This window comes from Stegodyphus dumicola, chromosome X2 (assembly GCF_044657685.1).
Source record: "Stegodyphus dumicola isolate Sdum_Otavi_A_Nest chromosome X2, ASM4465768v1".
NCBI lineage: Eukaryota > Metazoa > Arthropoda > Arachnida > Araneae > Eresidae > Stegodyphus > Stegodyphus dumicola.
In genome coordinates, this window is record NC_140781.1 from 181,120,125 (window position 1) to 181,147,731 (window position 27,607).

The following is a 27,607-nucleotide window of genomic DNA, read 5'->3' on the forward strand; positions in this document are numbered from 1 at the left end:
ATTCAAACAAAATTATTATTAACAAAACAAAGAATAATTGCTTTGTCTAGTAATAGTTATTTTATTCCTAAATAAAGCGATTATTCTTAGAGTAGTTTGATTTTCACCCGGTGTGACTGCTATAATTCTGTAAGGTTTTCAGACATTTAAACTTATGATTGTTTCCTTAAATTGTATTGAATTAACCTGTTTAAATATTCCTGTATTTAAAAGTTGTGCAAATAGACAATTAAAAAGATGTTAAAATATAATCATCTTAGATATGGTACATCTGCCACTCTGTCAAACTCGACAGCCACTCTCTTTCGAAAACCAGAGGAAATTAAAAGGGGCTAGAGTTCACGGAAATGTGAGAATTTTTATTGTAATTTTTTAGAAGAATTGTTTATAAATATATTTGAGAGAGTAATTAAAAGTGATCTTATTTCTGTTTCGAAAGAACTCTGTGAAGATCGATGCAGATTCCAGCTTATAAGTTTATCTGTGCAATTAGCTCTAATTTAGATATGGCAATAAGAACGGGTAATATTTTTTATGTTGTTCTCTACAACATAAATACAGTTTTAAAATGAGTAAGATTTAATTATGCTTAATGATTTATCTTTGCTTTCATCCTTTCTCACAAATCAGCTCAAGGGGCTTAAATTTCACAGATGTGGTAGGAATTTGAGATTAATATTCGAAACGATAAACAAACTTGCGACCTGGTCTAACCATGGAGGCCTTCTTACTAAAGAATGATCTTACTTCCTACCTCCATGACCTCGGACTCCTTCCCCGGGCTGATCTTCCTCAAAATTGGGTTGGGAAAAAGAAGGTCAACCTCTCTTCAAAGGTAGGCTCTGGCAACCAGTCTTCCACCGGTCACATTAAATAGAGACTTGACCCGATCCTTATCAGAAGTCGAGTAAAAAGATGTTTCTACATCTTTGACACTCGAGAATAAAATACGATCTATGTGTGTGTGTGATCCTTGCTTTCCCCCTGTACGAAATTTCGCCATAGATTGCGCCAAAAGTGTCTCACCCGTCAGTTTCGTATTACGTTGTGATGTGAAGAGTGATTGATATGAGAAATTACGTGCAAGTAAATCATATTTTTACGTTTGCAAAGCTAGAAATTATAATAAATCGGCTATTATTCATCTAAATGAAATGAATATGGAATTTGAAAACATACTGTCTGGGAAATCTTACAATAGTATTTCACGATTATCTGAAAACGTTTCATTCAAAATGACAGTGCGTTCACGTGTGAACCATAAATAAACTTCTTCATTATTCAAAAATGAAGTCTTGATCATTGTATTTAAGATTTTAAAAGTGTTAACTGCTGCTTTTTGATAAATTTATGTATTTCCTTTCAATTTCTTTTTATCGATGCTGGTTCGACCCGTGGTTGATAAAGTCTGTACACCGTTTTTCTTCAGAACGCTTTGCCAATTTTCATTCATCATGATAATTAGTATCTAACTTTATTACTGTATATATTATCATCTGTAAGACAATTTAATCATATAAGAAACATTAACAAATTATTCCAAAAGTGAACGAACCTTTGAACTGTTCAGTTTCATATATGCACTTCAATAAATGTACTGTAAAATGTTCTCTGAGTTGGTAGTACTTTCAGAAACTTAGAAAAATAATATAAATTTAATTATAATATTATAAATTTAATTAAACGAAAAAACTGAATGTATGAAATGTAAATGAGATACTTTTCTTGATTTCTTCATTTACTGCGATAATGTATACATAACTGTCACAAAAGCTGAATGTGTAGTATTAATAAAAATATATATACAGTACTTTTATCAGATAAACCATAGTTCTTAATCTTACTAAATCAACTGCCGGGACTAGTAATGTATTTTGATAGCTTCTCGCAGCAACTTGGGTTGAAAAATTTTATTTCGTACACAAAATACATAACTCTTATCTTATAAATACATACATAACTAAATATATACACAAAATACATAACTCTTATCATAAATAAATACTTACACATGCATAAATACATACACAAAATACATACACTTGTAGAGTACCTCACTTTGGAATTCTAAGTTAATGTTGGAAGTGAGGAATCTAAGAACTGATAAGCGAATAATCGCTTGCGTTCGGTGACAAGAAACAACAAGATAGAAGGGTAACTAACCCTTTATTATTCCAATAAGATTTAACAAAACTCCGCCTGGGAGTGTACAAGCAAAGCCCGCACTTGGACTTGAACTTAAAAGACTAAGAATTAAATTAAAACTAAGATTAACTAAAGAAGTATAGCCGAAGCTATCAAGGTTCAATTTGAGTTGGCCTCTTAACTTATTTTACTACGAAGCTTAGCAAGGGCCTGAGTACGGCCGAGCGTAATAACAGCTTTGAAAGAGAGAGTGGCCAAAAAGGCAGACGCGCGTAAATCAGAAACTCTGATTCTCTCTGCCTCAGTAAGTAACTTCGTGGTTTAAATACCGATGCTCCTCATTAAATATTCAGCAAATTCCAAAACTATGTCCTGGCCGGAAGTAGTAAGTTGAAGTTAAGAATTTGACACGAAAGGAACTTTAACTTAAAATTTAACTGTTAATAAAATTAACATAATCCTTACACACTCTTATCATAATAAAATATATATACAGTATCTTTATCACATAAGACTATAGTTTTTAATCTTATTAAAAAGTTTAAATCTTATTAAAAATTATCCCAGACTAATAATTTATTTTGATAGCTTCTCACAGCAATTTGAAGTGAAAAAGAGTATTTTATTATTTATCATAACTGTGGCGGTTTCCTGAAATAAAAGATGATTGAAAATTCATATTCGAGTAACAAAATGCAGTACCTTATTAACACAGGTTGAAGCAAGACTGGCACTTTGCATCCAAGTAGGCATATTAAGTATTGCAGGGTCTTGCTAATTGCTGAGCTTCACAGTGAATGGAATTCCGAGGGTCCAACTTCTTGAGAGGATTTATCCTTGCTGTGAGTGTTGAGTGTTCCCTTACCACACAAGCACTATATGCTTACAATCATCCATGTCTTCTTCAGAATTACTTATTGTAACATTTTACTGACACAGGTACAGGTTGAAGCAAAGCTGGCACCTGTGCATACAGTTAGGCAGCTGCTAACTCCTAAGTTTTTGTAATGGATAGAATTCGGAGGGACAGCATCCTAGGTTGCAGTCCGAGAGTCTGCAACACCAACCTCTCGATAAGACTTCAGCTCACCATGTAATTTGAGTGCGCCTTTGCTGTGCAGGTGTACTCAAAATGATTACAAACATTCATGCCTTTCCTAGGATTTGAAACAGGAACCTTTGTTGCAACAGTCAGCATAACTAACCATTTTCCCATCTGGGTGGCATTTTATTGACACAGGGAGATAGTCTGCTACCTAAATGATGGATTATTTTATTGTTGGATTGGTCGACATGGAGAAGATGGCTAAGCATCATTTAGATGGCCACTGAGATCTCCCAGCCTTATGTCTGATGATTTTTTTTCCTTTGGGATTATGTAAAAGATAATGTTTGTATGCCTTATTGTTACTTACAACTGCTGTAGTTACAGTTTCAGCTAGGAAATATTACAATACATCTGAGCTGAGTTGGAGTACTGCTTGGATATGTATTGTGCAATAAGCGGAATACATGTAGATTATTCAGAATGTTATCACTGAAATTTGAAAGACATGTACTTCACTGAAAACATGTTATGAAATATACCATTTAGAAACCAAATAAATAATTTAAAATAAGGCTGTTTTACGCAAAATAATTTCTATTTTATTTTTTACAGGTATAATTTATTAACAATCTCATAATAATTGTTCTTGAATTCAGTGTCAGATAGAAGTACAGAAGGTATTAGCATAATCTTGGGATGATTTTGAGACCATTTCAATAACATTTTAAATGTAAATATATATTATCGAAATGTTCAACCTGATTGCCTTTCTTTGGACTATAAGTATGCATTGTGCTCTCCATAACAGAAAGAATTTATACAAAATGATCAATATTATTGCTTTCTATTTCTTTTTAACTAATTTTCAATTAGTTGTAACCCATTAATATGAATATTTGACTTGGCCTTTAAAATTAGATTTGCATGTGTTATGGAATATTTTTTAATGATTTAACATTCTTGGATGTTTTAATTAATTTTCCTAATTTACATATAGCTCTGTACTCAGGTTTGCGAATATTTGCTCGAGTAACTGGGATCACCAAGGAAGCTTTGCCTTACAGTATCAAAAAATTCAATATATTTTTTACATTTTATTTGGCTAAAATCGTCTAGAAATTAAATAATATTTTAAACAAGAACACGAAGCATGACTTCAGTTTTTGTGAAAACATATGCTATCCAGACTAGAAGGTACTTCCTCATTTCTATTTGTGTATGTATATAGTAAGTATATATCTTCTGCACATTTTATTTTCATTCTTCCTGAAACTCCCAAAATATGAAACTCGTTGATATAGGAATCTCATTAGCAAATGTAATGATGTCTTAGTGAATAATTATTAGAATGGCATCCACTAATGAAGTGAGATGCAGTTAATGTCACCAAATTAAAAAATCTGATTTGGACAGCACATCACTCCCTTCTACACACTTTAATTTGTCCTATTTAATTATATACACTTTTTGTTGCAACAATAAATTGCTATTAAATATTGTTATATATTTAGAACAATAAACTGATGCTAATTATTGTTAAACTAACTGCATGCATAAACTGTTATTATGTATTTAATTAGATTTCGTTATTTGTTGAAAATTAATTTTTTAGTTTAACATTGCTGAAACATGAATATTTTTGTCATATACACTTTTGTCATTGGAAGTTTATGACTATGAAAATAAAGACTGGGGAGGTACTTTTAAGCCAGGTAAGAGGTAGGTATATATACTTTCACAGTATATTATTATTATTATTATTATTATTATTATTATTATTATTATTATTATTATTATTATTATTATTATTATTATTATAAGGACACAACCCGATCCTCCTAGCCGTCCAAAATCTGAATCGCAGTATCGAATTCCAATTCTATCTTTGTTCGTATTTATAATTTTCATTATTGTCTCTGCAAAATCTTTCAATATATATATATATATATATTTATATTAAATACATCATAAAAGGTGGGTATATATATATATATATATATATTTTATCTGATTCTATTTTTTTTTAATGTTTTACATGTTTAATGGTTTGATTTTCATATGTGTTAATTTTTTAAAAACGTGTTGAACTTTTTGGAGCAGCAGCTCCTGGTAACTTTTAGGCGAGCTTACTACAATTTATATATATATACATATACCCACCTTTTATGATGTATTTAATATATATGTTATGGTGTATTCAGTATATATACCCACCTGAGGTGCAATTTCAGTTTTACCGATTGCAGTAAAAAAGATGGGCACAACTAGATATTATAGCAGTCCTGTATACAGAATTTTAACGCCCTACGGCCTATAATTTTTTAGTTATGCCAGATATGTATGTATGTGCATACAGATGTCTTGAAAAATTCCCTTTTGTTTTGGGGGAAAAAAGAATCTTTTATTCTGTCCATATGTAAAAAAATTATCAAAAGTGATATTTCTGTTGAAATATAATACCTGACATTTTTTGTGATTACAATACTTTCTTTACTTAATACAAAGAAGTAAAAATAATACATAAGAAAACTGATGCAACATACATTGCCTCAATCTACATCTGTTAACTTATTCAAATCTCTATCTAACACATTTCAATAAAGGAAATAAATAATAACATTTAGCTTTCTAAAGCAGCATATGAAGTAAAGTAATATCTGACATCATTTGTTAATTGAAGAAATCCTGTAACTGCAACAGGTCTCTGCCCATACTAGAACTGAAGGTAAGTTTGAAGATTCAAAGAAAATTCAATGACAGAAAAACCGCAGGCTTGGGAATTTAATTCCAGAGGTCATTCAGTAATTATAGGATTAAGAATGAGACATAACTTCAGGAATGAAAAATCAGTCCAGAAGGCACACATTCTAATTCTAGGGATTGCCCAAACTGAATTCAGTCCTTATCTAAGTGTGCCATGCAATATTGATAATGTCTCAGAGCCCTGATGGATATCCCACAGAAAAAGATGTTTTCTTTGGATATAATTAACAAAATATATAAGCATTAATTGTCATATGAGCAGTATAGACTGGTTTCATTCTTTGAGGAATACAACATCCAAATCTGTAAATAATTTAATTCATTATACATTCTTTATTTTTTATACTGAGATAAGTATAATAGCTTGAGCAATTATTTTAAGTTTTATCTTTAGCAATATTTCCTGATGTGAATTTAAATGGTTGAATGGCTAAAGTTTTGAAATATTGGTAGTTCAGCATTAATTATATTTCTGGCAAATAAATAGGTTGGCTCAATTTTGTCATTTTTATATTCTGCTTAAAAAGTTTTCCACAAATACTTTTATTCTCTATAGGAATTTTAAGTGCTTTACCATATTTCAGTCTAATCTGATCTTACATAAAATAATTACTAAAAGGTTTTCAAAAAATGGTTTATGAAGAGATATTATGCAAAACCTTTAGCAATTTAAAATGAATTCTATTATTAAAAATGTTTTAAAATAATTTTTATTAGTTAGACTTTAGACCAGGGTTTCACATTTGGGTTGATGAATTTTTAAAGGGTCTCTATGATGGTCAACGATTCGATATCCAAATATACACACTTGATCAGCACAATTAAGATCCGACTAACTGTAAAAAAAGTATTCATAAAAAAGATAAGTACTTGCATACTGATATAAAACCTTATTATACAAATCAATCAAGCCATATTCAAAACATATGAGTGCACTAAGTTTGGTAATTTATAAATCATCTGAGAGAAATATCCCCTAATTAAAGATGTTGCCAAACCAATATTATAGAATTTTTCTTCCTCTTACTTATTGGAAAGAAGCTTTAGTCAACAACTTACTACGGAAAACAAGAAACAAGCTGAATATTTCTAAACGAGCTGATTTAAGAATTAAGCAATTTTATGCCAAATATTAAAAAACATATTTCAATACATCAAGTGCAGCTATTACATTCATTAAAATCAAACTCTGGGGCAATTATAATCTGTAATTTTTATTTTTTGCGTCTTGTTTATATCTCTAAAGTTCAAAATAATAATAAAGCATAAATCTAAAAAATCATTTTTTTTCCAAATCTGTTATGCATATTCTTAATCTACTTCGATAATCTTTAAACTATGTATGCACAGTTAGTTGTATTGATATTATGTTGCATGCTATATATTATAGAGAAAAATATGAAAGGGTTCATGAAGAAAAAGGCTAGGAATCCTTAATTTAAACTATAATTTTTTAAAAAAGTACTCTGCTTAAAGCTCATTCTTGGTACTTTCAGATATTATGCAATACAGAATGAAATCTTATAGAAATATATGTTGCTACTTATATTAATTTGTCTGTAGAAAAAAAAAATCAGAGTAAACGACAAAATTGTCTACAATCAAAAGCTTAATTGTGTAGAAAAATACAGTTTTTCATGAACTGAAACTAAACAGAGTATTTAAAAAATTCAAATAATGTCAAGTTCAACTGAGGAAAGTTAATATCGAAATTGAGTTCTACATTTCCAGTGTTTATAGAAATCAGGGTTGTGCTCTTCTGTTATTGGGACCACATTCAGAAATGTATGTATACAAAACGCATATAATATATTTTGATTTATACATACAAATCATGCATATTTACTTCCTGTATCTATTTTACATGTTCTGTTTGCTTTACTGTTACATACATACTGTCATAAAATTTTGATTGAAAATAAGGTTTCTTAAGTTTACTACTAAATACATGAGTAATTTTTTCTTTCAGGCAAACGAATCCTTTTTTTTTTATTTATTTTTTTTTAAATTCACTTTATTTTCATATGAGTTTACCACATTATGAGGAAAAAAAAAACATAAATTAATAATAAGCATCTTCTAAAGTGTGTTAATTTTCTATACTATTTTTTCTTTCCGAAACGAAATTTTATGTCCTATGACATAAACAACCTGAAATTTTCAAACAATGTTTTGGATTAAAGGCTCTAAAAATGAGAATAAAGAATTCAATAAACAATTAAAATAATTGGTCTTTAGGAGGTTTTTTAAGTAACATTAATTTAAAAAAAGCTATATAAACTACATATAAACTTAGTGTGGATCATTCATTCTCTCGGCATTGCTTAGCTCATTTTCCTAAATATTTTTAAGGCCCACCAGCGGCCGAGCGGTAAAGTCGCTAAACACTGGTAGTTCGGTCCGAGGTTCGAATCCCGCGAACGGGCTGGCTGCATGGGCGTTTTTCGTGGTTTTCCCCATGTGTAACGTGTATACGAGCCAGTTTCCCTTAGAAAGTCCTCCACGAAAGGCATCCCTCCCCTTAGGCAGATAGCCCTAGTGTGCTTTGCCATAATTAAATACACCACACCTAAATATTTTAAATGTATTTTCTTTGAGATAAAGCGCCAAACATGAGACATTTAAAGTAACCCCGTACTTTTGCGCATGCGCAATTGAACTGTTATCATGGGGAAAAGCACGGAATTAATTTTAATGTGTTAGATAGAGATAAGTCTGTATTTAACATCGTGTCACATAATGTGGACATGAAAACAACAGCAACAACCCAAGATTCGTAAAGTGGAAAGGCTTGTGTTGATTTTTACTAACCTTGAAGCTAGCTTACCTATCTGGAAGAAATGTAATATGACTGATCTAGGAAATCGAAACCATTTCCTAGTTCTTTTTGACTTTGCAGGGGCTCGATGAATAGACTTTTAATACTAAAGATTCCACATCCTATACCATTGTTTTCAACTCAAATTTAGCGGTATTGTGGGATATATTGCAGTTAAAGTTATCTTTTATTATTAATTGTTATAATTTCTCAAAAATTGAAGATTTACATCCAAAATTGGCGGCTGCATTAACAACTCCAAATGAGATGATATTTTGAATTGGTAATTCTATGTTTTAAATGTTGATTGTATAATATTAAAAATTTCTTCAGGTGTTTCACATATTTCTTTAAAATCTCTTAAACATTGCACAACAAGTTGCTCGTAGTTAATCACTTTAAGGAGGCTCATACACCTTAAACCCCTTATGATCTCCGAATATGTGACTGTTGCAAGAATTGGAATATTTTATTTATTTTAAAAGCAATTTCTTCCAATTTTTTACAGCTGACTACATATTATAGCTGCTTTGGAAACTAGTAACCAGAAAGTTTGTGTTGCCACAAATATTTTTGTAATTTAATCCGCTTTGTGACAAAATTTTCGTCATGTTTACACGCTGCGCGCATGATATATTAAAAATGGCTAATAGTACATACTTAAAATTTAATGGAATTCTTTATATGGGCACTATTTTTGAACTGAACCAAAAATCTGATGAATATTTTATTATTAAAAAATTTATGGACGAAAACATTACAGATGTTTTTAATAAAATACATTTTATAAACTCAACTTCAAATAAAATAATAATTTAACGTATAATTCTTAGAAGGTTTTGTTCACAGTAGTTTCCAAATATTATCAAAGCTATATATTAAATATGGAATTAAGTTATGCAACAGAATGTTTTAAACTGTGCTCACAAGGTGGAAACATGACGAAAAATTTTGTCCCAAATCGGATTAAATTATAAAAATATTTGTGGCAACACAAACTTTCTGATCTCTATTTCAGAAAGCAGCTATATTATGTAGTCAGCTGTAAAACTTTGGAAGTAATTACTTTTAAAATAAATAAGTTATTCCAATTATTGCAACAGTCACATATTCGAAGATCTTATGGGTTTTAAGGGATATGAGTCCCCTTAAAATAATGAATGGCAATTGAAAATAATTTTTTACTACCTTTATTAGAAGCACCTGCGGCAGCTTTAAGTGGTAATTGTTTAGCAGCTGCTTAACTAATTCAAGAGCACCGAGAGCTAATATGTTTTGCATAATAGCTTCATTTTTTTATGCCCAAGTCTTTAGTTTTACAATTCATCGAATCAGTGAATATGTACTTGCTAACATTATTCCCACATTCTATTGATAAGTAACTGTTATGTAATTTTACAATGTGATAAACTTGGAGCAATTCTCTTTCTTTTATCTTATAAGGTATTTCTCCCACCTGCTTGACGTTCCTTCGTGGTGTAGTGGTTCTGCACGCTGGGCCGGTATTCCAGAGGTGCGTGGTTCGATTCGCGGCGAAGGCGATTGCTCATTTTTCATCTTGCCTCCTTCCAAAAATATCCTAATGTCTCTACAACCTGATCATCAAATTTTAAACTTTCCAGTTGAAAAAAGTATTCAAACAATTGGAGTTACGAGCAAGTCAAGACATTGCTTATGAGAATTTGCTTTCCTGTGAGATGTGACAGCTTTTACACTATTCCAATTTATATTAAGCGTAATATAGCAAACAAAACATATAGTAGCCATTTCATTACGCTCTCTAATAGGTCGTGATCATTTTTAAAATTCGTTTCCAGTTCTAAATTAGTTTCTCTTTCTCTAACAGGTCGTAAACATTTTTTAAAACCTTTTTTCTTTTAAATTCGTCTTTCATTTTTTAAATTCTTGAACGAATTAAAAAAATGGTCGAATCCATTTTTTAATTTCGTTTTGTTGTATTTTTTCAATTTGTCTTCACACTCTCTAACAAGGTGCAACTATTTTTAAATTCGTTTTTTTAAATTGTCATAGCCAATTTTGAAATTCGTTTTAAATGATTTTTTTTAATTCGTTTTATTTAATTTACGAGTTCGCTTCCTTTCTTTTTGGGTTTTTATTTTCTTGAGTTGTCATATTTTGCCCTATAAAGCAGAGAAATTAATATTGAATTAATTAATTAATTTTAAAATTAATAAACTGCTTTGTCTGCTTTTGCTCTATGTAAAAAATTCAATAGTAAAAAAAAAAACTAAATCTGAAAATTATTACTACTGAACAGGAATTAACCTCTCAGTATGCTTCTATGTCATGATAACGACAAGCCACACGAAAACACCGGGCGTACTACAATATGACCGTATCATTTTGTTATGTTATAAAAGAACCTGCACTGCATTTTTACAATTCTTCATGGAACATTAACTCATGGAACGAAACTTAATTATTTTCAATCGCTTTCCTGTGTCGTCTCAGAATGGTTAAAGCATCGCTCTGTGATTCCGAAGCTACCGAGTTCGAGCTTCCCAGCTGATATGTTTTCGAAACTGTGGTTTTTTAATTTATTACGGCTTATCTAAATTATTTATTTGGATTCTATTCATGTTTTACACTATTTTTTCCATTATTATTATTATTATTATTATTATTATTATTATTATTGCATTTCATCAAGTTTTACATTATTTTACTTAAGAATTTTATTGTATTTGTATTTATCTAAAATTTTCTATTTTTTAATGTATGCAAGGACTATTTTTCACGATTTTCGTCTTTTAGGCGGCATTGTGTGCTTTAGCCTTTTAAAGAGCCATTCAATTATCTATCAAGACGAGCTAGCCATAAGCCTGTTGAGTAAACACGATATCCTTATCCCTTCTAAGATACCAAGTAAAGAGAAAGGTAAGTCCTGTTTAATTGCTACCGACCGGCTCACCTTGTGATCAGTAATTCAGGGGAGCGGTTCGATAAGAAGTATTGTTTATGAGAAATAAATTGGTCTTTAGGAGGTTTTTGTTACCAATTTTGATACTGAATAGAAAATAATAGAATCTAAAATTTTGCCGGTAGTTGTGGTTAAAAGTCTAATATCTTACTTTCTCTGTCATAAATTTCTTTAATTGTAGTGGCTTAATATGGTGGCATATGATATATATAAATATAATATCAATTCCTTCATAAAATATCGCCTTTACTGAAATGCCATTAAAAGAAAACCAAAGACAATGAAAATGAAACTCATCCCTCAGCGCTTCAGTGCTGAATTTAAGGGTTAATCACGCCAAATAGTGTCATCATTTTCCCTCTATTCATGGTTTTCGGCCTTCAGAACGCATTGGATTGCGTAAAATGTGATGTAATACTCCAATCCTCCCATCTCGTAATTCAACGCGCGTGCGCGACTGATAAGTTTTTATTTTTTTATTAAATTTAAACTCGGTAACCCAGGTTGCAAGGCGATCACTTGGCGACGATTTCAGTAGCGTTAAAGTTCTGCTAAAGCCAATCATGTAAAATGTTTTTTTCTTTTTTAGTAAAATTTGTGGATGTTACTGACCGCAGTAAAATGTGTACGCGATTCTTTATGAAAGATCTAGCGTTTACACTTTTAATTTAAACGGTGCCACGAAATCCTTGCTGCATGAAAGAGCCTTTAGCACTGTACAGCTTTTAAAAAATACTTTATGAATTAATAAATAGTCTTAAGTTTTGATCCGGTAGTCTTAGGATAAACAGCGCTGCAGTTTAAAAGCTATTTTCACAGGTATACTCCTCCTACTCTGCCACAAAATTCGACTCAGTAGCCCTTTTTTTCTTTCTTCAATAAAATCTTCATGATGCGTTTTAAGTACGAGTGAAACAATATTCCGTAACATTATTCTTGAATTTATTTCAACAAACAGACACGTGTAAATATTATCTACATCATATAAAGTATTCGACAAGAGTCAAATAATGATATTTGTTGAGAAAAATTTATTCCTGTATAATTTCGTATTAACGCACTAAGTCAAGCTTATTTATAATGATATTTAAAAATTTTCAAGTCAACCTTAGTTATTAAAAATAATGGAGGTCATGGGTGGTCAAAATTAAAGTGAAAGTAAGCAATTTTGCAGCACATTTTGACATCGTGAACTTAATTTATTACGTTAAAATGTTTTTGCTAACTTATTTGCTTTCGCTTTGAATGCCTAGAAATTTTCATTGAAAGTATGAGTTATAACTTTTGTAATAACATTACATCACATAGAATAAAAATGGGAAAACATTATGAATTTTATTTCAACCGTTTAAAGATATTACTGTGATATTCAAATTATATAAAAAAGGAATTTCTAAATTCAATGTACGTAAAAACAGCGACTTCAGAAGCATAAATCATTCAAAGTGCATTTTATGCCATAGCTTTGTTTGTAAGTCAAAGTTTTTTGGAAGCATTAAATGTAGAGCTAATTCTCGATATGTCTTGGGAAAAACAGATGACTGCTGACGAAGGTTATAATAACCTTTTTTCTTTTAACTTACTGAACAGAACATGCATTCACTCGGTGCTCATAATTTAACCACCACTTGTGGCTAAGCAACTTAACACAAAATAGTACATACAATCAGAATAAATTAAATTTTAACTACACTACTGACTTCTACTTCAGTCTAAATCCGCTTTATCGGCTGCACACAAAATATTCAGCAGCAGAGCTACTTGCAGGCATGCGGCATAAACTCATAACTAACTATTATACTGCGAGCTCTTAAATACTATTTTCGAACTCATTGATATTTGCATTTACGTTATTTAAATTTGCATTTTGACAGGAAATTGAAATCAAAAGGGAGAGGAAAGTTTCTTAAAATAAAAAATAATTTATTAGTACAAAATAAGATCTTCACATGTTATTGAAATACTTTAGTAATAAAAGGAATTTAAAACTATAGGGTAAATATAATTTCAAAACATGCTGGGGCAAAATAAACTTGCCAAGCTTTTGAAATTTCACAGAAGCTAGCACATTACAAAAGTGAAAACAGTGAATTTTTAGTACTTACTTTATTATTTATTGATATATTATTTGTTTTTTATTGCATGATATAATCCAAATATTCATTTTGGCATCTTACTGATGATCTTTCCAGAATAATTTATTCAGACACGTCATAAATGCTCTCATTAAAAGTTAAAAAACACAATTTTCTTTCAGTACATAAGGAGGGATTTATTGAAACAAAATCAGTTTCTTGATTCAAATTCCAACGATATATAATAAACATTATTATATATCTTTCTCCAACAGACATCAAAGTGAAATGCAATTATAAAAATCATTGATTCTCATTAAAAAAAATATTTTTTCTGTATTTAATTCTGTTCCTATTCAGCAAATATTGAAATCTGTAGCTGAGGGTTATTTATACATTTGCCAGAGGATAAATAAACCCAACGGCCATTCCACTGTTTCGTCGCCAAGGATGATACTGAATGATGCGTCATAGGAGTAGACCAATACTGCATACATAAAGCTAGAAAGACACTGTTAACATCTAACTCTTACACAGAAAATCGCCCGTGAAACAATCAGCATGTATGTCAGCTTCCACTCATCATCGTCCCAACCTAAGCGCCTTAAAATATAAGAAATTATTTATGCATTAATATAATTTATTGACAATATACTTGTCATATGGTGTTAGACTGTAAAAAATAACATGCATAAAAAATAAATTTATATTTAAGAATGAGCTTCCAGGGACTTCATTAAAAAGTTAACTGAATGTTAACGTCTGTAAATTAACTGAATCATTTAAATGACTCTGGCATTTCCAATGGGAGAATCAAAAGCTCTTTGAAATTTGTTGCATAATATATATTTTCTAGAGTTGTCGAGAAAATAGATCAAGAAATACTCTTTCCACACATGCGAAAGAAATTTGTGATCCATCCAGAGACCGAAGGCAGTTTTTAATATGTTGTCTGCATCGGATTGTTTACGATTTTCTGGGTATAATGTAAATACGACTTTGTTTCTGTCGGTCCTTATCATAGTTACCCTTTAGAGCTTTAGGAGATAATTCTGAAAGGCCTTCGGGTGCTTTGCTATAACATATTAAACAAACCAAACAGCTCACGTAATTAATTAACATGTAGAGACATTAGGTATTTTTTGAAAGCAGGAGAGATGAAAAATGAGCAGTCCCCTCGGGACTCGAACCATGGACCTCTCGAATACTCTTCGAGCGTGCTGACCACTTAACCACGAAGACATGCTAAGAAGTTGGGAGAAATACTTTATAAACAAAACCAATCATAAATTTTCACTGACCGTGGCTTCACAATTCTCAAATATAACAGTTTCCACTGTGGCACTGAACAGGGTATAAAATTCAGCTGGAGCTCACCGGAGCCTGGTTCCGGTACTTTTCAAACCTTCATAAAATCGTGATTCCAAAGTGTGCCCCAAATTATATGAGTTCTGGTTCTTTAATTTATTAGTTAACTATTTGTCAATCATTTATTTTCATATATTAACGTTTAATTTATTTTTTAACATTTTATTTAAGTTATTATTTATTTATTTTTTTTAACCTTTCCTAGCGGCCTTTCATAGGGATCCAGCATTTCTAATAGTAGCAATTAAGTCATGAAACTAAAATGAAGCATAAAAAATTCCGATATGCAGAGACATTAAAATTTTTGAATCTTGATAATAAATGAGCGATTACAAACAAACAAACAAAAAATAAGAAGGAACACGTGCGCAATCAGAGCGGACACTAGAGGGGGTAAAATGGTGCACAGCACGTGGGCGGCCAACTTTAAAGGCGGCGAAATGACTCAAATTTATTACATATTTGAAAAATAGGGCGGCCAGTTTTAATTTACACGTGGGCTGCCCGCAGTCCAGGATCGGTACTGCGCGCAATAATAAACCCGTTCGCGAAGCGGGATGTGACATCGAAACATTTTCTCCACAAAAATCATATTTGATCGCCAATTGGCGATACTTCACCGATTATGGAAAGAAACGCTTGTTACGTTGAGGCCATATGAGACTCAGACGCTACCGGAAAAGCGGCGTGTTATTCGCCTTAGGTAGTTGACCGGCGTTAAGTTTCACGATTGGAATAGCAGATCACCTGTTGAGCGACTCATCTCTTAGCAGCAGGACGATTTGTATTTGCCAAAAAATGTCTACAGACATAAGTGTAATGATAGATGAATACCTAAGATTGGGTGATAATCATATGGATGCATTTCTGGTGAGTAATAAAAAATGTTTCCTAATATTTGTCTTGAACTAGTGGCTGTACTATACCTGTATGTAAAGTTTTGCCTTTTTTCTCGCTGATATCAACTTTCTGGTCGTGTTAACTGGTATTTTATACTTGTGAATGGGCTCTAATATTCAGATCTACTGGTTTAATTTCTTGCATCGTATTTTTCATAAATAAAAAACATATTTAAAATATCTGAAATGTCCTGCAACTTCAGATGCATTTACTTAGAATGTAATAGTATATATTTATATATATATAAATATAATCATCAAGATATAACCTGTTGTGGATTATTGGAGCTGGTTATATATTGATGGCTGATTTCAGATAATATCGGGTTTTTATCATTACAGAGTTTAATTTTTTAAAAATATTAATTTAAAAAATTTAATTTAATTTTGAATTAATTTTAGTATATTCTCATTTAGTTGTTTTAAAGTAAGGAAATTCTCTGATTATTTTTGCAATTCGTTCAGGTATAATTAAGAAACTTGGCCTGTTGATTATTCTTTTGGATTCACCTTGAGAAAGATCAAAGAATTATCAATTATTATTTAATATTATGTGAATTTGGTTTTATTTTTGCATTAATTTGCTTTTATTTCAGCGTTTTCCCCAAGTTAATGATTCAGTTGTTTTAATTTTTGATTTCCTTTTATAAATTTTGCCTTATTTCGCTGATATTAATTCTGTATATTTTATCTATTTTTCAATTAATTTCATAATATTTTGGGCGAAATTAATAGTATTTATTGATTAAATGCTATTCTCTTTCTGCGCTCTCTCTCTATATATATATTTTCATATTGGGGAAGTTCAATCAAAGTTAAGTTCATTACTTCCTTGTACGAAGTAACGGAAGTCTCGCCCAGACGGTATAGCGGTTAGGGGAGGTTACTACGGTACCGAAGGGCCCGGGTTCGAATTCCGGAGAAAACATGGATGTTTGTAAATGTATAATGTCGGTGCAGAATGGCGGCACTCTAAATATGCAGCTAGCCGAAAGTCCTCTCGTGTGAATTAGCGGGAGACCCTCGGATCCCCCCCGGGGCGCTTTCGTTCAAAATTGGGGGTGGAAAATAGAAGTCCAACCTCTCTTCGGAGTAGGCTCTGGCAACCATTGTATGGACACGACAACAACAACAAGTAACGCTGCAATCGCGAAAAACTCTGTCTATGTATTCGTTTTGGGGAAGTTTAATCAAAGGTAAGTTTACCTCCTTGTCGAAGTAAAGGAAGTACTGCAATCGCGAAAAATTTTGGGTATCATATTTCCACCGAAATATCCACTTTGACCGTTCCCGAACCCATTTGGATGATTTTTTTGCTTGACGTCTGCACGTGCAGACAGAATAAAGGATTCTTTTTTCTAAAAAGGATGTAAAATGAATTTAAAGTGGATTCAAACGGGATCTTTTCGTGATGCAGTACAGTACATACCGTACATATGTATGTATGTGTCTCGCAAAACTCAAAGACGAAATTGGAATAGCAGATCACCTGTTGAGCGACTCATCTCTTAGCAGCAGGACGATTTGTATTTGCCAAAAAATGTCTACAGACATAAGTGTAATGATAGATGAATACCTAAGATTGGGTGATAATCATATGGATGCATTTCTGGTGAGTAATAAAAAATGTTTCCTAATATTTGTCTTGAACTAGTGGCTGTACTATACCTGTATGTAAAGTTTTGCCTTTTTTCTCGCTGATATCAACTTTCTGGTCGTGTTAACTGGTATTTTATACTTGTGAATGGGCTCTAATATTCAGATCTACTGGTTTAATTTCTTGCATCGTAGAACGTTGAACGTTGAACGTTGAATTTTATTCGTAGAACGTTGAAATTTTGTATATGGGACTACTATAACATCTAATTGTGCACCTCCTTTTTTTTTTTTTTTTTTCCATCTGCATCACCATACATTTGTATATAGACCCACCCCTTACCCGGCTTAAAAATACGTACCCAAGCTTTACTTTCGCAGTTGTTAGTAGTTGTTAGTCATATACTTTCAATTACAGAAGCGTTTTGAATGACGAAAATGTTCATGTTTTGACAATGTCAAATAATAGAAAAAAAAAAAAAAAAAAAATGGCGAATAGCGAAATCTATCTTTTAATGCGGTCTCCCGGTTTCTATACGTATCTTTCGGAAAGTTTTATATTCGGTATGAAAAATAAAAATGTAAGAAATTTGACTGCCGTACAACAAAAATGCACCGTGATATTTAATTTCAAAATTTGCATTTTTTATGTCATTTTCAACTTTCCTTGAGGACTGGTTCATTAAGTTAGAATAATTAGAGGAAATAGGTTTAAATAAAAAACAGCAAAAAGTGTGTATAATTTAATAGGCCGTACAAGGAAGTCATGTGATGTCCAGAAATGTTTTTTTAAGTATTTATATAAATGTGAGTAAATATATAGTAATGGAATAATAATTTTATTTAGTAATATATTATATTTATAAAAATTAGTATTATATTTAATACAAGTATACAAATAATGTATAATATTTATGTAAATTAATAATACATTGTATTTAATACAAGTGTATTATTAATTTATTAATATAATTAGCGACTCTAATTATATGAATAGCTAAACAAATATATATGCATATATAATGATATAATCTTAGGTGACGAAGTAAATGTCAGATGAAAACTGATTCGTGAAAAAGTAGATGCAATCGTAATCGGTTTAATATTTCTTTTACTGCGGGCAAACATATTTTGATGTAGGAACAGACAATTAGCGCATCTGCGCATCCGATCTTGAATAGTTACATTGGTAATTTTTATAGTTTTGTAATATAGTATTTGAAGAAAGAACGAGCAGCAACGTATAACAAACCTGCAAAACAGAAAAGCTGTTGGTTTGCTTAATTACACAGTATATAATTACACAGTTATCTGGATGAGTAATAATTTCAAAAAATTACGTTCCTTCGACATCTTAGTCGACATTACCACCAGAGTCAGAAAATATGGATTCATAAACTTTACCAGAAAGAGGAGTAAACATTAAAAAAAAAAAAAAAAACTAATTAAATTTACACACCAAACTAGTGTAACAAACAGAAAACTAAAAATTTAAAAGTTAAATAACCTTACGAGTCAAACCAAAACAACCTCAAACAAAACTGTACAAATAGAACCAGAAGTAAATTTACGTTCTTAAACAAAAAATTAAAAGTTAACCAAACTTCACGTTAAAGGATAGAAAGATTAACACTACCAAACTTAAATTTGAAGTTAACAATTACAACTTAAACAACTTACAACAATTACTTTAAACTGAACAAAATCAAATTAATAAAATTCAATTACTGACAAAATCAAAACTGAATTAAGAAGTAGTAAATTACTTATAGCCAAAATTAGGAAACAATATTACATAACAATTAATTTTGAAATAATGCAGTTTAGAGCGATTTATTATAAGCTTGTTACTACTTTCAGGGCAGAAAGGGGAACTAACCTAATTAAAAAGGAGACTTATGTGGCTGTTGCAAATTTAAGCTAGTATTTTATCTTAGCTAATTTTATTGTCGTTAATCTCCCGGGGCGACACTTGCTGAGAGATAGCAACTGTGGCAACGAAAGTAAATGTGTGTGTTGTAAAGGAAATTTTTACAAAGGCGCGTTATTAGTGAAATGATAGTTCCTTTATCCTCGCAAAACCAAAAAAACAATTTTTACTTTTACGTGTTTGCTGTGTAAAAATGTTTTCCATTATTATCGAAAAAAGAGGCCATTTCACAGTCCAACTGCATATAGCCTTGAAAAATTCATTAAGTTTTTATGCTTTGCACTGTACAGATCTTTGAGTCTCTAAGTATTTTTGAATTATAATCGAAATAACGCTGAATATGGAGGGATTACCATTTCGCCAGTTTTCACGTCCATTTACTAATTCGAAACTGTTTTCGTTAAATATGTGCCGAAACCGATTTTTTTTCTCCAACGAAGCTGAGATTTTCATATCTAACGTACTCTCTGTCTTTACGAAGTCTTTGCGTGGACCTGGGTGTATCTATTGATTTCGAAAGTGGTCAGAAAGTTTTGACTGTGTTTGCTAATTTTTAAGAAGAGGAAAGCACAAATTTCATATTTGTATCATGTATTGAAGTTGATGCATGCGGTGAATTCTTTCATTTCTTCAGTAGTTATGCAATCATTATAACTAATGATAAGCATTTACATAGCATTGTAATTTAATTTTCGGTATCGTTTGTAGAAGTTTCATGGTGAGGCAAGACATAAGTATAAAATATATAAACTTTATTTAATACCTCAATAATGACATTCCGATGAGAAAAGAGGAACTGTCACTGCATGCACGCCATTCTCTCCTCCATCCTCAGCTCATCAGAGGCGCGCATGCGCAGAACTCACAAAACGTCGTACGGTGTTTCCATGGCAACACCACAGAGTATTTGCCCCCAGTGAGGGAGACCGAACGATACACACACACACACACACAAAAAAAAAAAAAAAAAAAAAAAAAAAATACAGAATTTTATATTATACAATGATAAATGTGAAGGTAAAAGGTACAATATAAAACACACAATAAATTAAACTGCATAATGAAATATTGAATAAATAACAATGTAGGTGGTAGACAGATGTTGAGGGAATTTGACATGTCGTCCGGATTTTGTGATAGTTTAGAAACATTTGACATGATAGGTTTCAATGTGTCTGTCTTTTTGGAAGGTTTAGTGTTAGGGACAAAGGTTTGATCACTAATGAAAAATGCAGGTTTGAGTCGATCAATTGAAACTGTTTGATTTTTACCGTGCACGGAGATGATATAGGTTTTATCATATCGCTCAGTGACTGGATGAGAACCTGAGTATGGTTGTTGAAGAGGAGGCTTGACTGAGTCAATTCTCAAATAAACATGATAACACGATTTTAAAGATGGATGAATGTGGATAGGCTCTGAACAGTGTTTTGATGTTGCGATGGGAATCGGAGATTGCATTATAGATCGTAAACGATTTACATATATTGGTGTCGGAGATGGCGGAGAAAGTTGATCTGAGCACAAAATATCCGAATGCAGTCTTAAGGTAGTGCCGTAGACTAACTCAGAACAAAATGCTTGGATGTCGTCTTTGACGGAAGATCTAATACCCAAAAGTATAAGAGGTAACGATTCTGTCCAGCGAGGATTCTCTTGCGATTTTATGCTGTTTTTCCGTTGGCGATGGAAACGTTCAATGATTCTATTTGATTGAGGTCTGTAGGCAGTGGTACAAATACGATGAGGGCCCAGCAGGTTCGTGAACTCCCTGAAAAGATGCGATTCAAAGTTCCGACCCTGGTCAGTAGTGATAGTGGAAGGGCATCCAAAACGAGCTACTTACTAATTAGAGCTAAAGTTGTTTCAACCGACATATCAGATGTGTGAATTACTTCTGACCATCGCGTGAAGCGATCGATTATAGTCAAGCAATACTGATAACCTTCAGAAATTGGTAATGAGCCAATAAAATCTATGTGAATATGAGAAAATCTGGCATCAGGAAGTAAAAATGTCGAAACGGGGGATTTCGTATGCTTGTGTATCTTGGAACGTCGACATTTCTCACAAGCTTGCACGTAGGTTTTGATAAAAGTGTGCATGTTAGGCCAAACGTAACGTTTGCGTATCAATTTTGAAGTGGCAGATATATCTGGATGGGGTAGGTTCTGAATACTTTGGAAGATGATAGGTCTAAATGAAAAGGGAATGAAAGGACGAGGGACATTGGTTGTGGAGTCACAGTAGAGATAAATATCTTCAAGCGGAAAATACTGTTTGGAGAGCTTCAAAGAAGAATATTTAGAAGTTAGTAATTGTTGTAGTTCATGGTCTGTGAGTTGTGCTGAGGATAACTGTTTGAAATCCAGAATAGGTGAGCGAGAAATAGAATCTACTTCTATTCGGAAGAATGTGTCAGCAATAACATTTTCCCTACCTTTAACATATTGTATATCAGTGGAAAATTGAGAGATATAGTCTAGGTGTCTCAGTTGTCGAGGAGACCACTTTTCTGCTTTTTGTCTGAAAGCGAATGTTAGTGGTTATGGGTCGGTAAATATGATGAAGTTGCGACCTTCTAACATGTGCCGAAATTTCCTGATAGACTCGTATATTGCCAGAAGTTCGTGGTCATATGTAGATCATTTCTGTTGACTGTTATTCAATTTTAAAAAAAGGAATGGTATTGGCTCCTATTTACCATTTTGGAATTGCATGAGAGAGCTGCCAACAGCAACATCAGATGCATCGGTTCAAAGACTGAGTTGAGCACCAAGAATTGGATGTCTTAAGAGGGTAGCTTTTGCTGACACATTAGAGCTTCTTCAGCTGCTAAAAATGCCTTTTCGGCGTCCTCAGACCACGGGAGAGGATTTTCAGTCTTCTTAGTTGGACGGAATGATTTCTTTTTGTTAGAATGACCTTCGAGAAGCTTAATTAGAGGTCACAGAATGGGCGCTGCATGTGGCACAAATCTGCGATAAAAATTGAATAGGCCAAGAAATCTGCGAAGCTGTGTTAAGCTTGTTGGTTTAGGAAATTTAGAAATGGCATCAACTCGATCTGCAATGGGAGAAATACCTTCGTTAGAGACTTTATATCCTAAGAAATCTAAGGTAGGAACTCCAAATATACACTTTGAGGGTTTGATTGCTAAACCATAATGATCTAATCTTTGAAAGAGAGCTCGTAGATTGTTAATATGCTCTTTGTGGCTTTTTGAGGCAATCAAAATATCACCAATAAATGCATATACACCGGTTAAACCTCTCGTCACCTCATCGATAAACCTTGATGCATTGCACAAACCAAATTGCATCCGAGTACTCTCAAAAAGTCCAAATGGTGTACAGATAGCAGTTTTATGGACATCCTCGGGAGCAATCGGAATTTGATGAAATGCTTTGACTAAATCTACAACGGAGAATTTTTTGCACCCATGGAGTTCACATGTGAAGTCAATAATACTAGGGACTGGATATTTGTTCTTTTTAGTCTTAGCATTAAGGGCTTTAAAATCACCGACAGGACGCCAATCATTCATATCTTTTTTAGGGACCATATTTACATTACAATTACATTACCATCACAATTACGCTTCGCCATAGGCAATGGCGAAGCGTAATTGCTGCTGGATGGGCGAATGTGGCCTAAATCTAACAGATGTTGAAATTCCAATTTTTGCAATTTCCAAACGATCGGGTACAAGCCGACGGGGTTTGGCAAAAATGGGAGGGCCAAAAGTTTCAATATGATGCTGAACTGAATGTTTGACAATTTGGTTTGGGCAAGGAGCTTGAACAATACGAGGAAATTCATTTAACAACTTAGCATAAGGATTATTACAAATTACAGATTTCACTGAATATATACTAGCATCATGTAAAATACGATAAGAATTTAATTTGGTGTAAGTATCGTTTAAACGGCGATTGCGAAGATCTGGTTGTAGGTTAAAATAATGTAAGAAATCTGCACCAATTATATGAGTTTGAACATTGCATACATAAAAAGGATAAACAAACTGTTTTCTTAAACCTAAATCTAAAGATAATAACTTTTGTTTATATATATTTATCTTAGTACCATTTTCAGCCAGAAAAATTTGAATAGGAGTAGTAAATCAGATCTTTAGGCTGGAATTAAGGAACAATCACTACCTGTACCAATTAAAAAGTTGATATTGGTTTTCCTATCACGAACAAATAGGCGACGAGAACTAGAAGGCGAGGCGTATGTCGCCGTTACTTCTTGGCCCGGAAATTTCCCTGAAAATTACAGGGTGGAGTACACTTTTTTGCTCTAGAAGCAAATTTATGGTGGTACCAACATAGATCACCTTTTTTAGAGAATTTCTCACGATTTGTTGCATGACGAAAATTACGATTACGAGAATGACTTCTTGAACGTCGCAGAAATGCAACTTCCTTACGAAGCGATTTTATCTCTTTAAGCAGTTCAGAGTTCGGTGTAACACTAGTTGATGCACAAGAATCAGAAACTACGCTTACCTGACAATTGACATTTCCATTATTTTATCCGTTATTTCAGCAGCCTTTTGTGTGGTTAGAGGGGTGATTTATGCTAAAATAGATTGCACATTTGTACGTAGTTGCTGAAGAAATAATTCCAAAACAAAAGTATCCGTCACGTTATGATTTTTTGCACGCCGCTGCATAACGCGTAAGAGTTCAGACGGCTTTCAATCCCCTAGTCGCTCACCGGCAAGTAAGCGACGTATTTTCTGGGATTTACTTTCACTACAGCGAGAAATGACTTCATTCTTTAGTTTCCCATATGGATCCGTTTTGTCAGGAGAAATGATGATATTCTGACGGTCATAACGATGTCGGGAGGTAAATGTGCACACAGTGGTTATACTTGGTTCTGGATTCTGTTATAGCTTTGGAACCGCTAATTCAAAAGTAGATTCCACCATCGTGAACCACAGAGGTGGATCAGAAGGAATGAAAGGAGGTATTTTCACTGCTGATATTTCAACCATTGTTTATGATGTTTGTTTAGTTCCGTTTTCGTATTTTGTCCAAATTCCAAGAAACGATCAAATGTTGTGCGTTGTGCAACGTCGGTCACTAATGCAAAGGTTTCATGGTGAGGCAAAACACAAGTATAAAATATATAAACTTTATTTAACACCTCAATAATGACATCCGATGAGAAAAAAGGAACTGCCGCTGCATGCACGTCATTCTCTCCTACAAACCGCAGCTCATCAGAGACGGGTATATGCAAAACTCACAAAACTTCGTACTATGTTTCCATGGCAACACCACACGTTCAAAGCTTACAATAGTAATCTTTTTAAAACATTTTTAAATCACTGAACTTAACGCACAAAGGGAAATAGTAAAATTGAAAGAAACAAATGTTAAATAATATAGCAGTATGAGTTTTCTATCGATGACAGTATCAATTAAGTGCCATAGCTCACTTTCTCTAGCATACACTAGCAAAATTAAAAATGCATAAAGCTTGAGTTTTGAAATGAAGATATGAAAATCGCTATGTCATGGAAAATGGATGATTCCGATCTCTAGAACTTGTACATATTTGTATTTAATAATATGTGCAGACAATACTTTACATTAGCTCGGTGTTTTAAGGGGTATAACTAACTTGTCATAAGAAGTATGTCTTTCCTCTTGCTGGTATGTACTGTCATACAGAATTCAAATATGGTCAGATATACCATATATACTCGCGTATAAGTCGATACCGCGTATAAGTCGACCCCCCCCACTTCCCCACTTCGACATAAAAAATTCGTAGAAAATAAGAAACCCGCGTTAAGTCGATCCCCCACTTCCGAAATCGATCGAGAAACTTCGAAAATTTTTTTTTAAGTACTACATTTATTCAAAATCATCTGAGGAAAAAAAGTAAATATACGATAAAAAATACCTTAATAAATAAACAAAATCAAAATCCTTCAACGTCCGATTCATAGTCAGATTCGCCAAACATTTCATAGAACTCTTCTGTCGTCATTGGCTCGTCATCATACATATTTTCAGTCTCGAACTCTGTATTGTTACAATGACTACTAGAGCCTTCGTCGTTATTTTCACTTTCAAAAACAGTATCATCTTCCGTGCCGTCTAGTTCGTTGCTAATACAACATTTTTTAAATGATTTTATAGTCATTTCAGAGGGTATTTCGTTCCAAGCATCTTTAACCCACTGAGCAATTAATGTAATATCGGGCTTTTTAATGTTGCCTCCCTTTGTAAATGTTGGTCGACCGGAACTAATCCACTCTGCCCAATATTTTCTAACATTTACTTTGAAGGGCTTATTGAGGCAGACATCTAGGGGTTGAATGACGGATGTTAATCCTCCCGGAATTACGGCCACAGTCGTTTTTAGGTGTTTTTTCACTTTTGTCACTTCTTCAGAAAAGTGTCCACGAAAAGAATCGTATACTAAAAGCGAAGGTTTTTTGAAAGCTGCTCCCGGTCTTTTATCCCACAAATTTTTAAGCCAATCAACTGTTCCGTCAGCATCCATCCATCCCTTTTCATGGGCGCGAACCAGCACACCTGATGGAAACACAACGTTTTTCGGTGAAGTTTTTCTTTTAAAAATGATCAACGGACGATCTTTAAATATGACTATCTGCATTTTTCTTTTCTTGGCGTGTTGGCGAACCTTTTGTATTGCTCGATATTGATCGGTTGATCGGGGGCCGAAAATTCTTTGGTTTAATCGAAACGTACTCTAGTTAAAGTATGAAACTCTGTGATTAGTTAGTCACATAATTTAAGTCATGAAATTACTTCAAGTAAGTGACTTATCAAATAAGTCGTCCAATTTGAGCGCGGGAAGAAAACAACTGCATTATATAAAGAAATTTTTGAACTTCCGATTCTTTTAATTTTTTATGGCCCCGCGTATAAGTCGACCCCCCCCACTTTGAAGTCTTTTTTTTTTGTTGTCCAAAATATCTCGACTTATACGCGGGTATATACGGTATTATTCGGTGTGCTGTGATCTTTCAGGTGCGCTTCAACTGCACTTCTTACTGGAAGTTAAGAGCAAACAACATATCTACCAATCCAGTCCCATTCATGTTTAAGGGACTTATGACTTTCTCCGGCTGGAGCCTTTGAAGAACTGTGTACGAAGCAGGTTGTCTACCCGAAGAACATGGAAATAAAGCGTTTCCAGTCTGATACAGAAAGAGCAGTAATACTGATGGCGTTAATGTTCGCGGTATTCTTGAGATTCGATGGAAGAATTTATTAAAAGAGATTGCATAATTATGTCACTCCACGATTATCACCACAAAACAGCACCTGTTCTGCATTGGACATGTACGCAACATTTATTATGATCAGGCATATTCAACGTTTTCACTGAAAACAACAGTACAGTATTTGAAAACAGAAGAGAAACATAAAATTGGTAATGCAACAACCTTGAGCCTGGCGTAGATTTAATCAAGATCTCAATCGACTTCAAGGGCAAACAGGTACCAGGTCAGATTTCTTTGCTCTTGACGAAGAGGGACCTGTACCTGTTTACCCTTGAAATCGATTGAGATCTTGACTACACTGACACCGCCTGCTACGCCAAACTCTAGGTTGTCGCCCGCTGTGCGGCATGATCGGCTTTATCCGATCATGAGACCTTTTTGTCACTTTGAACATATTAGCTTATAATTTAAGATAATTTGCTTCTTACTTTCTATAATGATGTAAATATCATCTTAATGAATCTAGGTTTATGAAAATTGAGACTAAACATAAGCATGCTAATTGTCATCAGCTTACTTGACGGTACAAAAATGATCATGATAATTGGCTAATGGCACACATGATTTTAATCTTGGTTTCAAGACGCGATTTTATTTAATTTATTACGTGCTTCCATGTTAGGTGTCTGTCCAGGGTCGGAGGAAATTTTGCTATTATGTTTAAATCCATGAAATTACCAAAATATGAACGCGTTGTTTAATAATGGTCTGAAGAGTATATAAACGGCGTATGCTTTATATATTT

The 27,607-nt window shown here is 32.8% G+C and overlaps 2 protein-coding genes across 3 annotated transcripts in view; one reads left to right on the plus strand and one right to left on the minus strand.

The window, feature by feature from the left end:
- Positions 1–20,373, minus strand: part of LOC118187060 (F-box only protein 8-like) — a 103,810-nt gene extending 83,437 nt beyond the window's left edge. Inside the window, exon 1 of the mRNA XM_085808785.1 lies at positions 20,347–20,373. The gene's annotated coding sequence lies outside the window, so the exon portion shown is untranslated. The remainder of the gene's footprint in view (positions 1–20,346) is intronic.
- The window catches only part of LOC118187063 (hexokinase-2-like), a 111,341-nt gene continuing 95,283 nt past the window's right edge, over positions 11,550–27,607 (plus strand). The window contains exon 1 of one of the 2 annotated variants that reach the window (XM_085808784.1): positions 11,550–11,672. Coding sequence is in view for 1 of the 2 variants with exons in the window: in XM_085808783.1 (XP_085664909.1) it covers positions 17,598–17,669 (72 nt within the window). In the remaining variant the exon portion in view is untranslated. Of the gene's footprint in view, positions 11,673–17,533; positions 17,670–27,607 lie in introns of those variants that run through there. The other variant, XM_085808783.1, reaches the window with a different exon arrangement.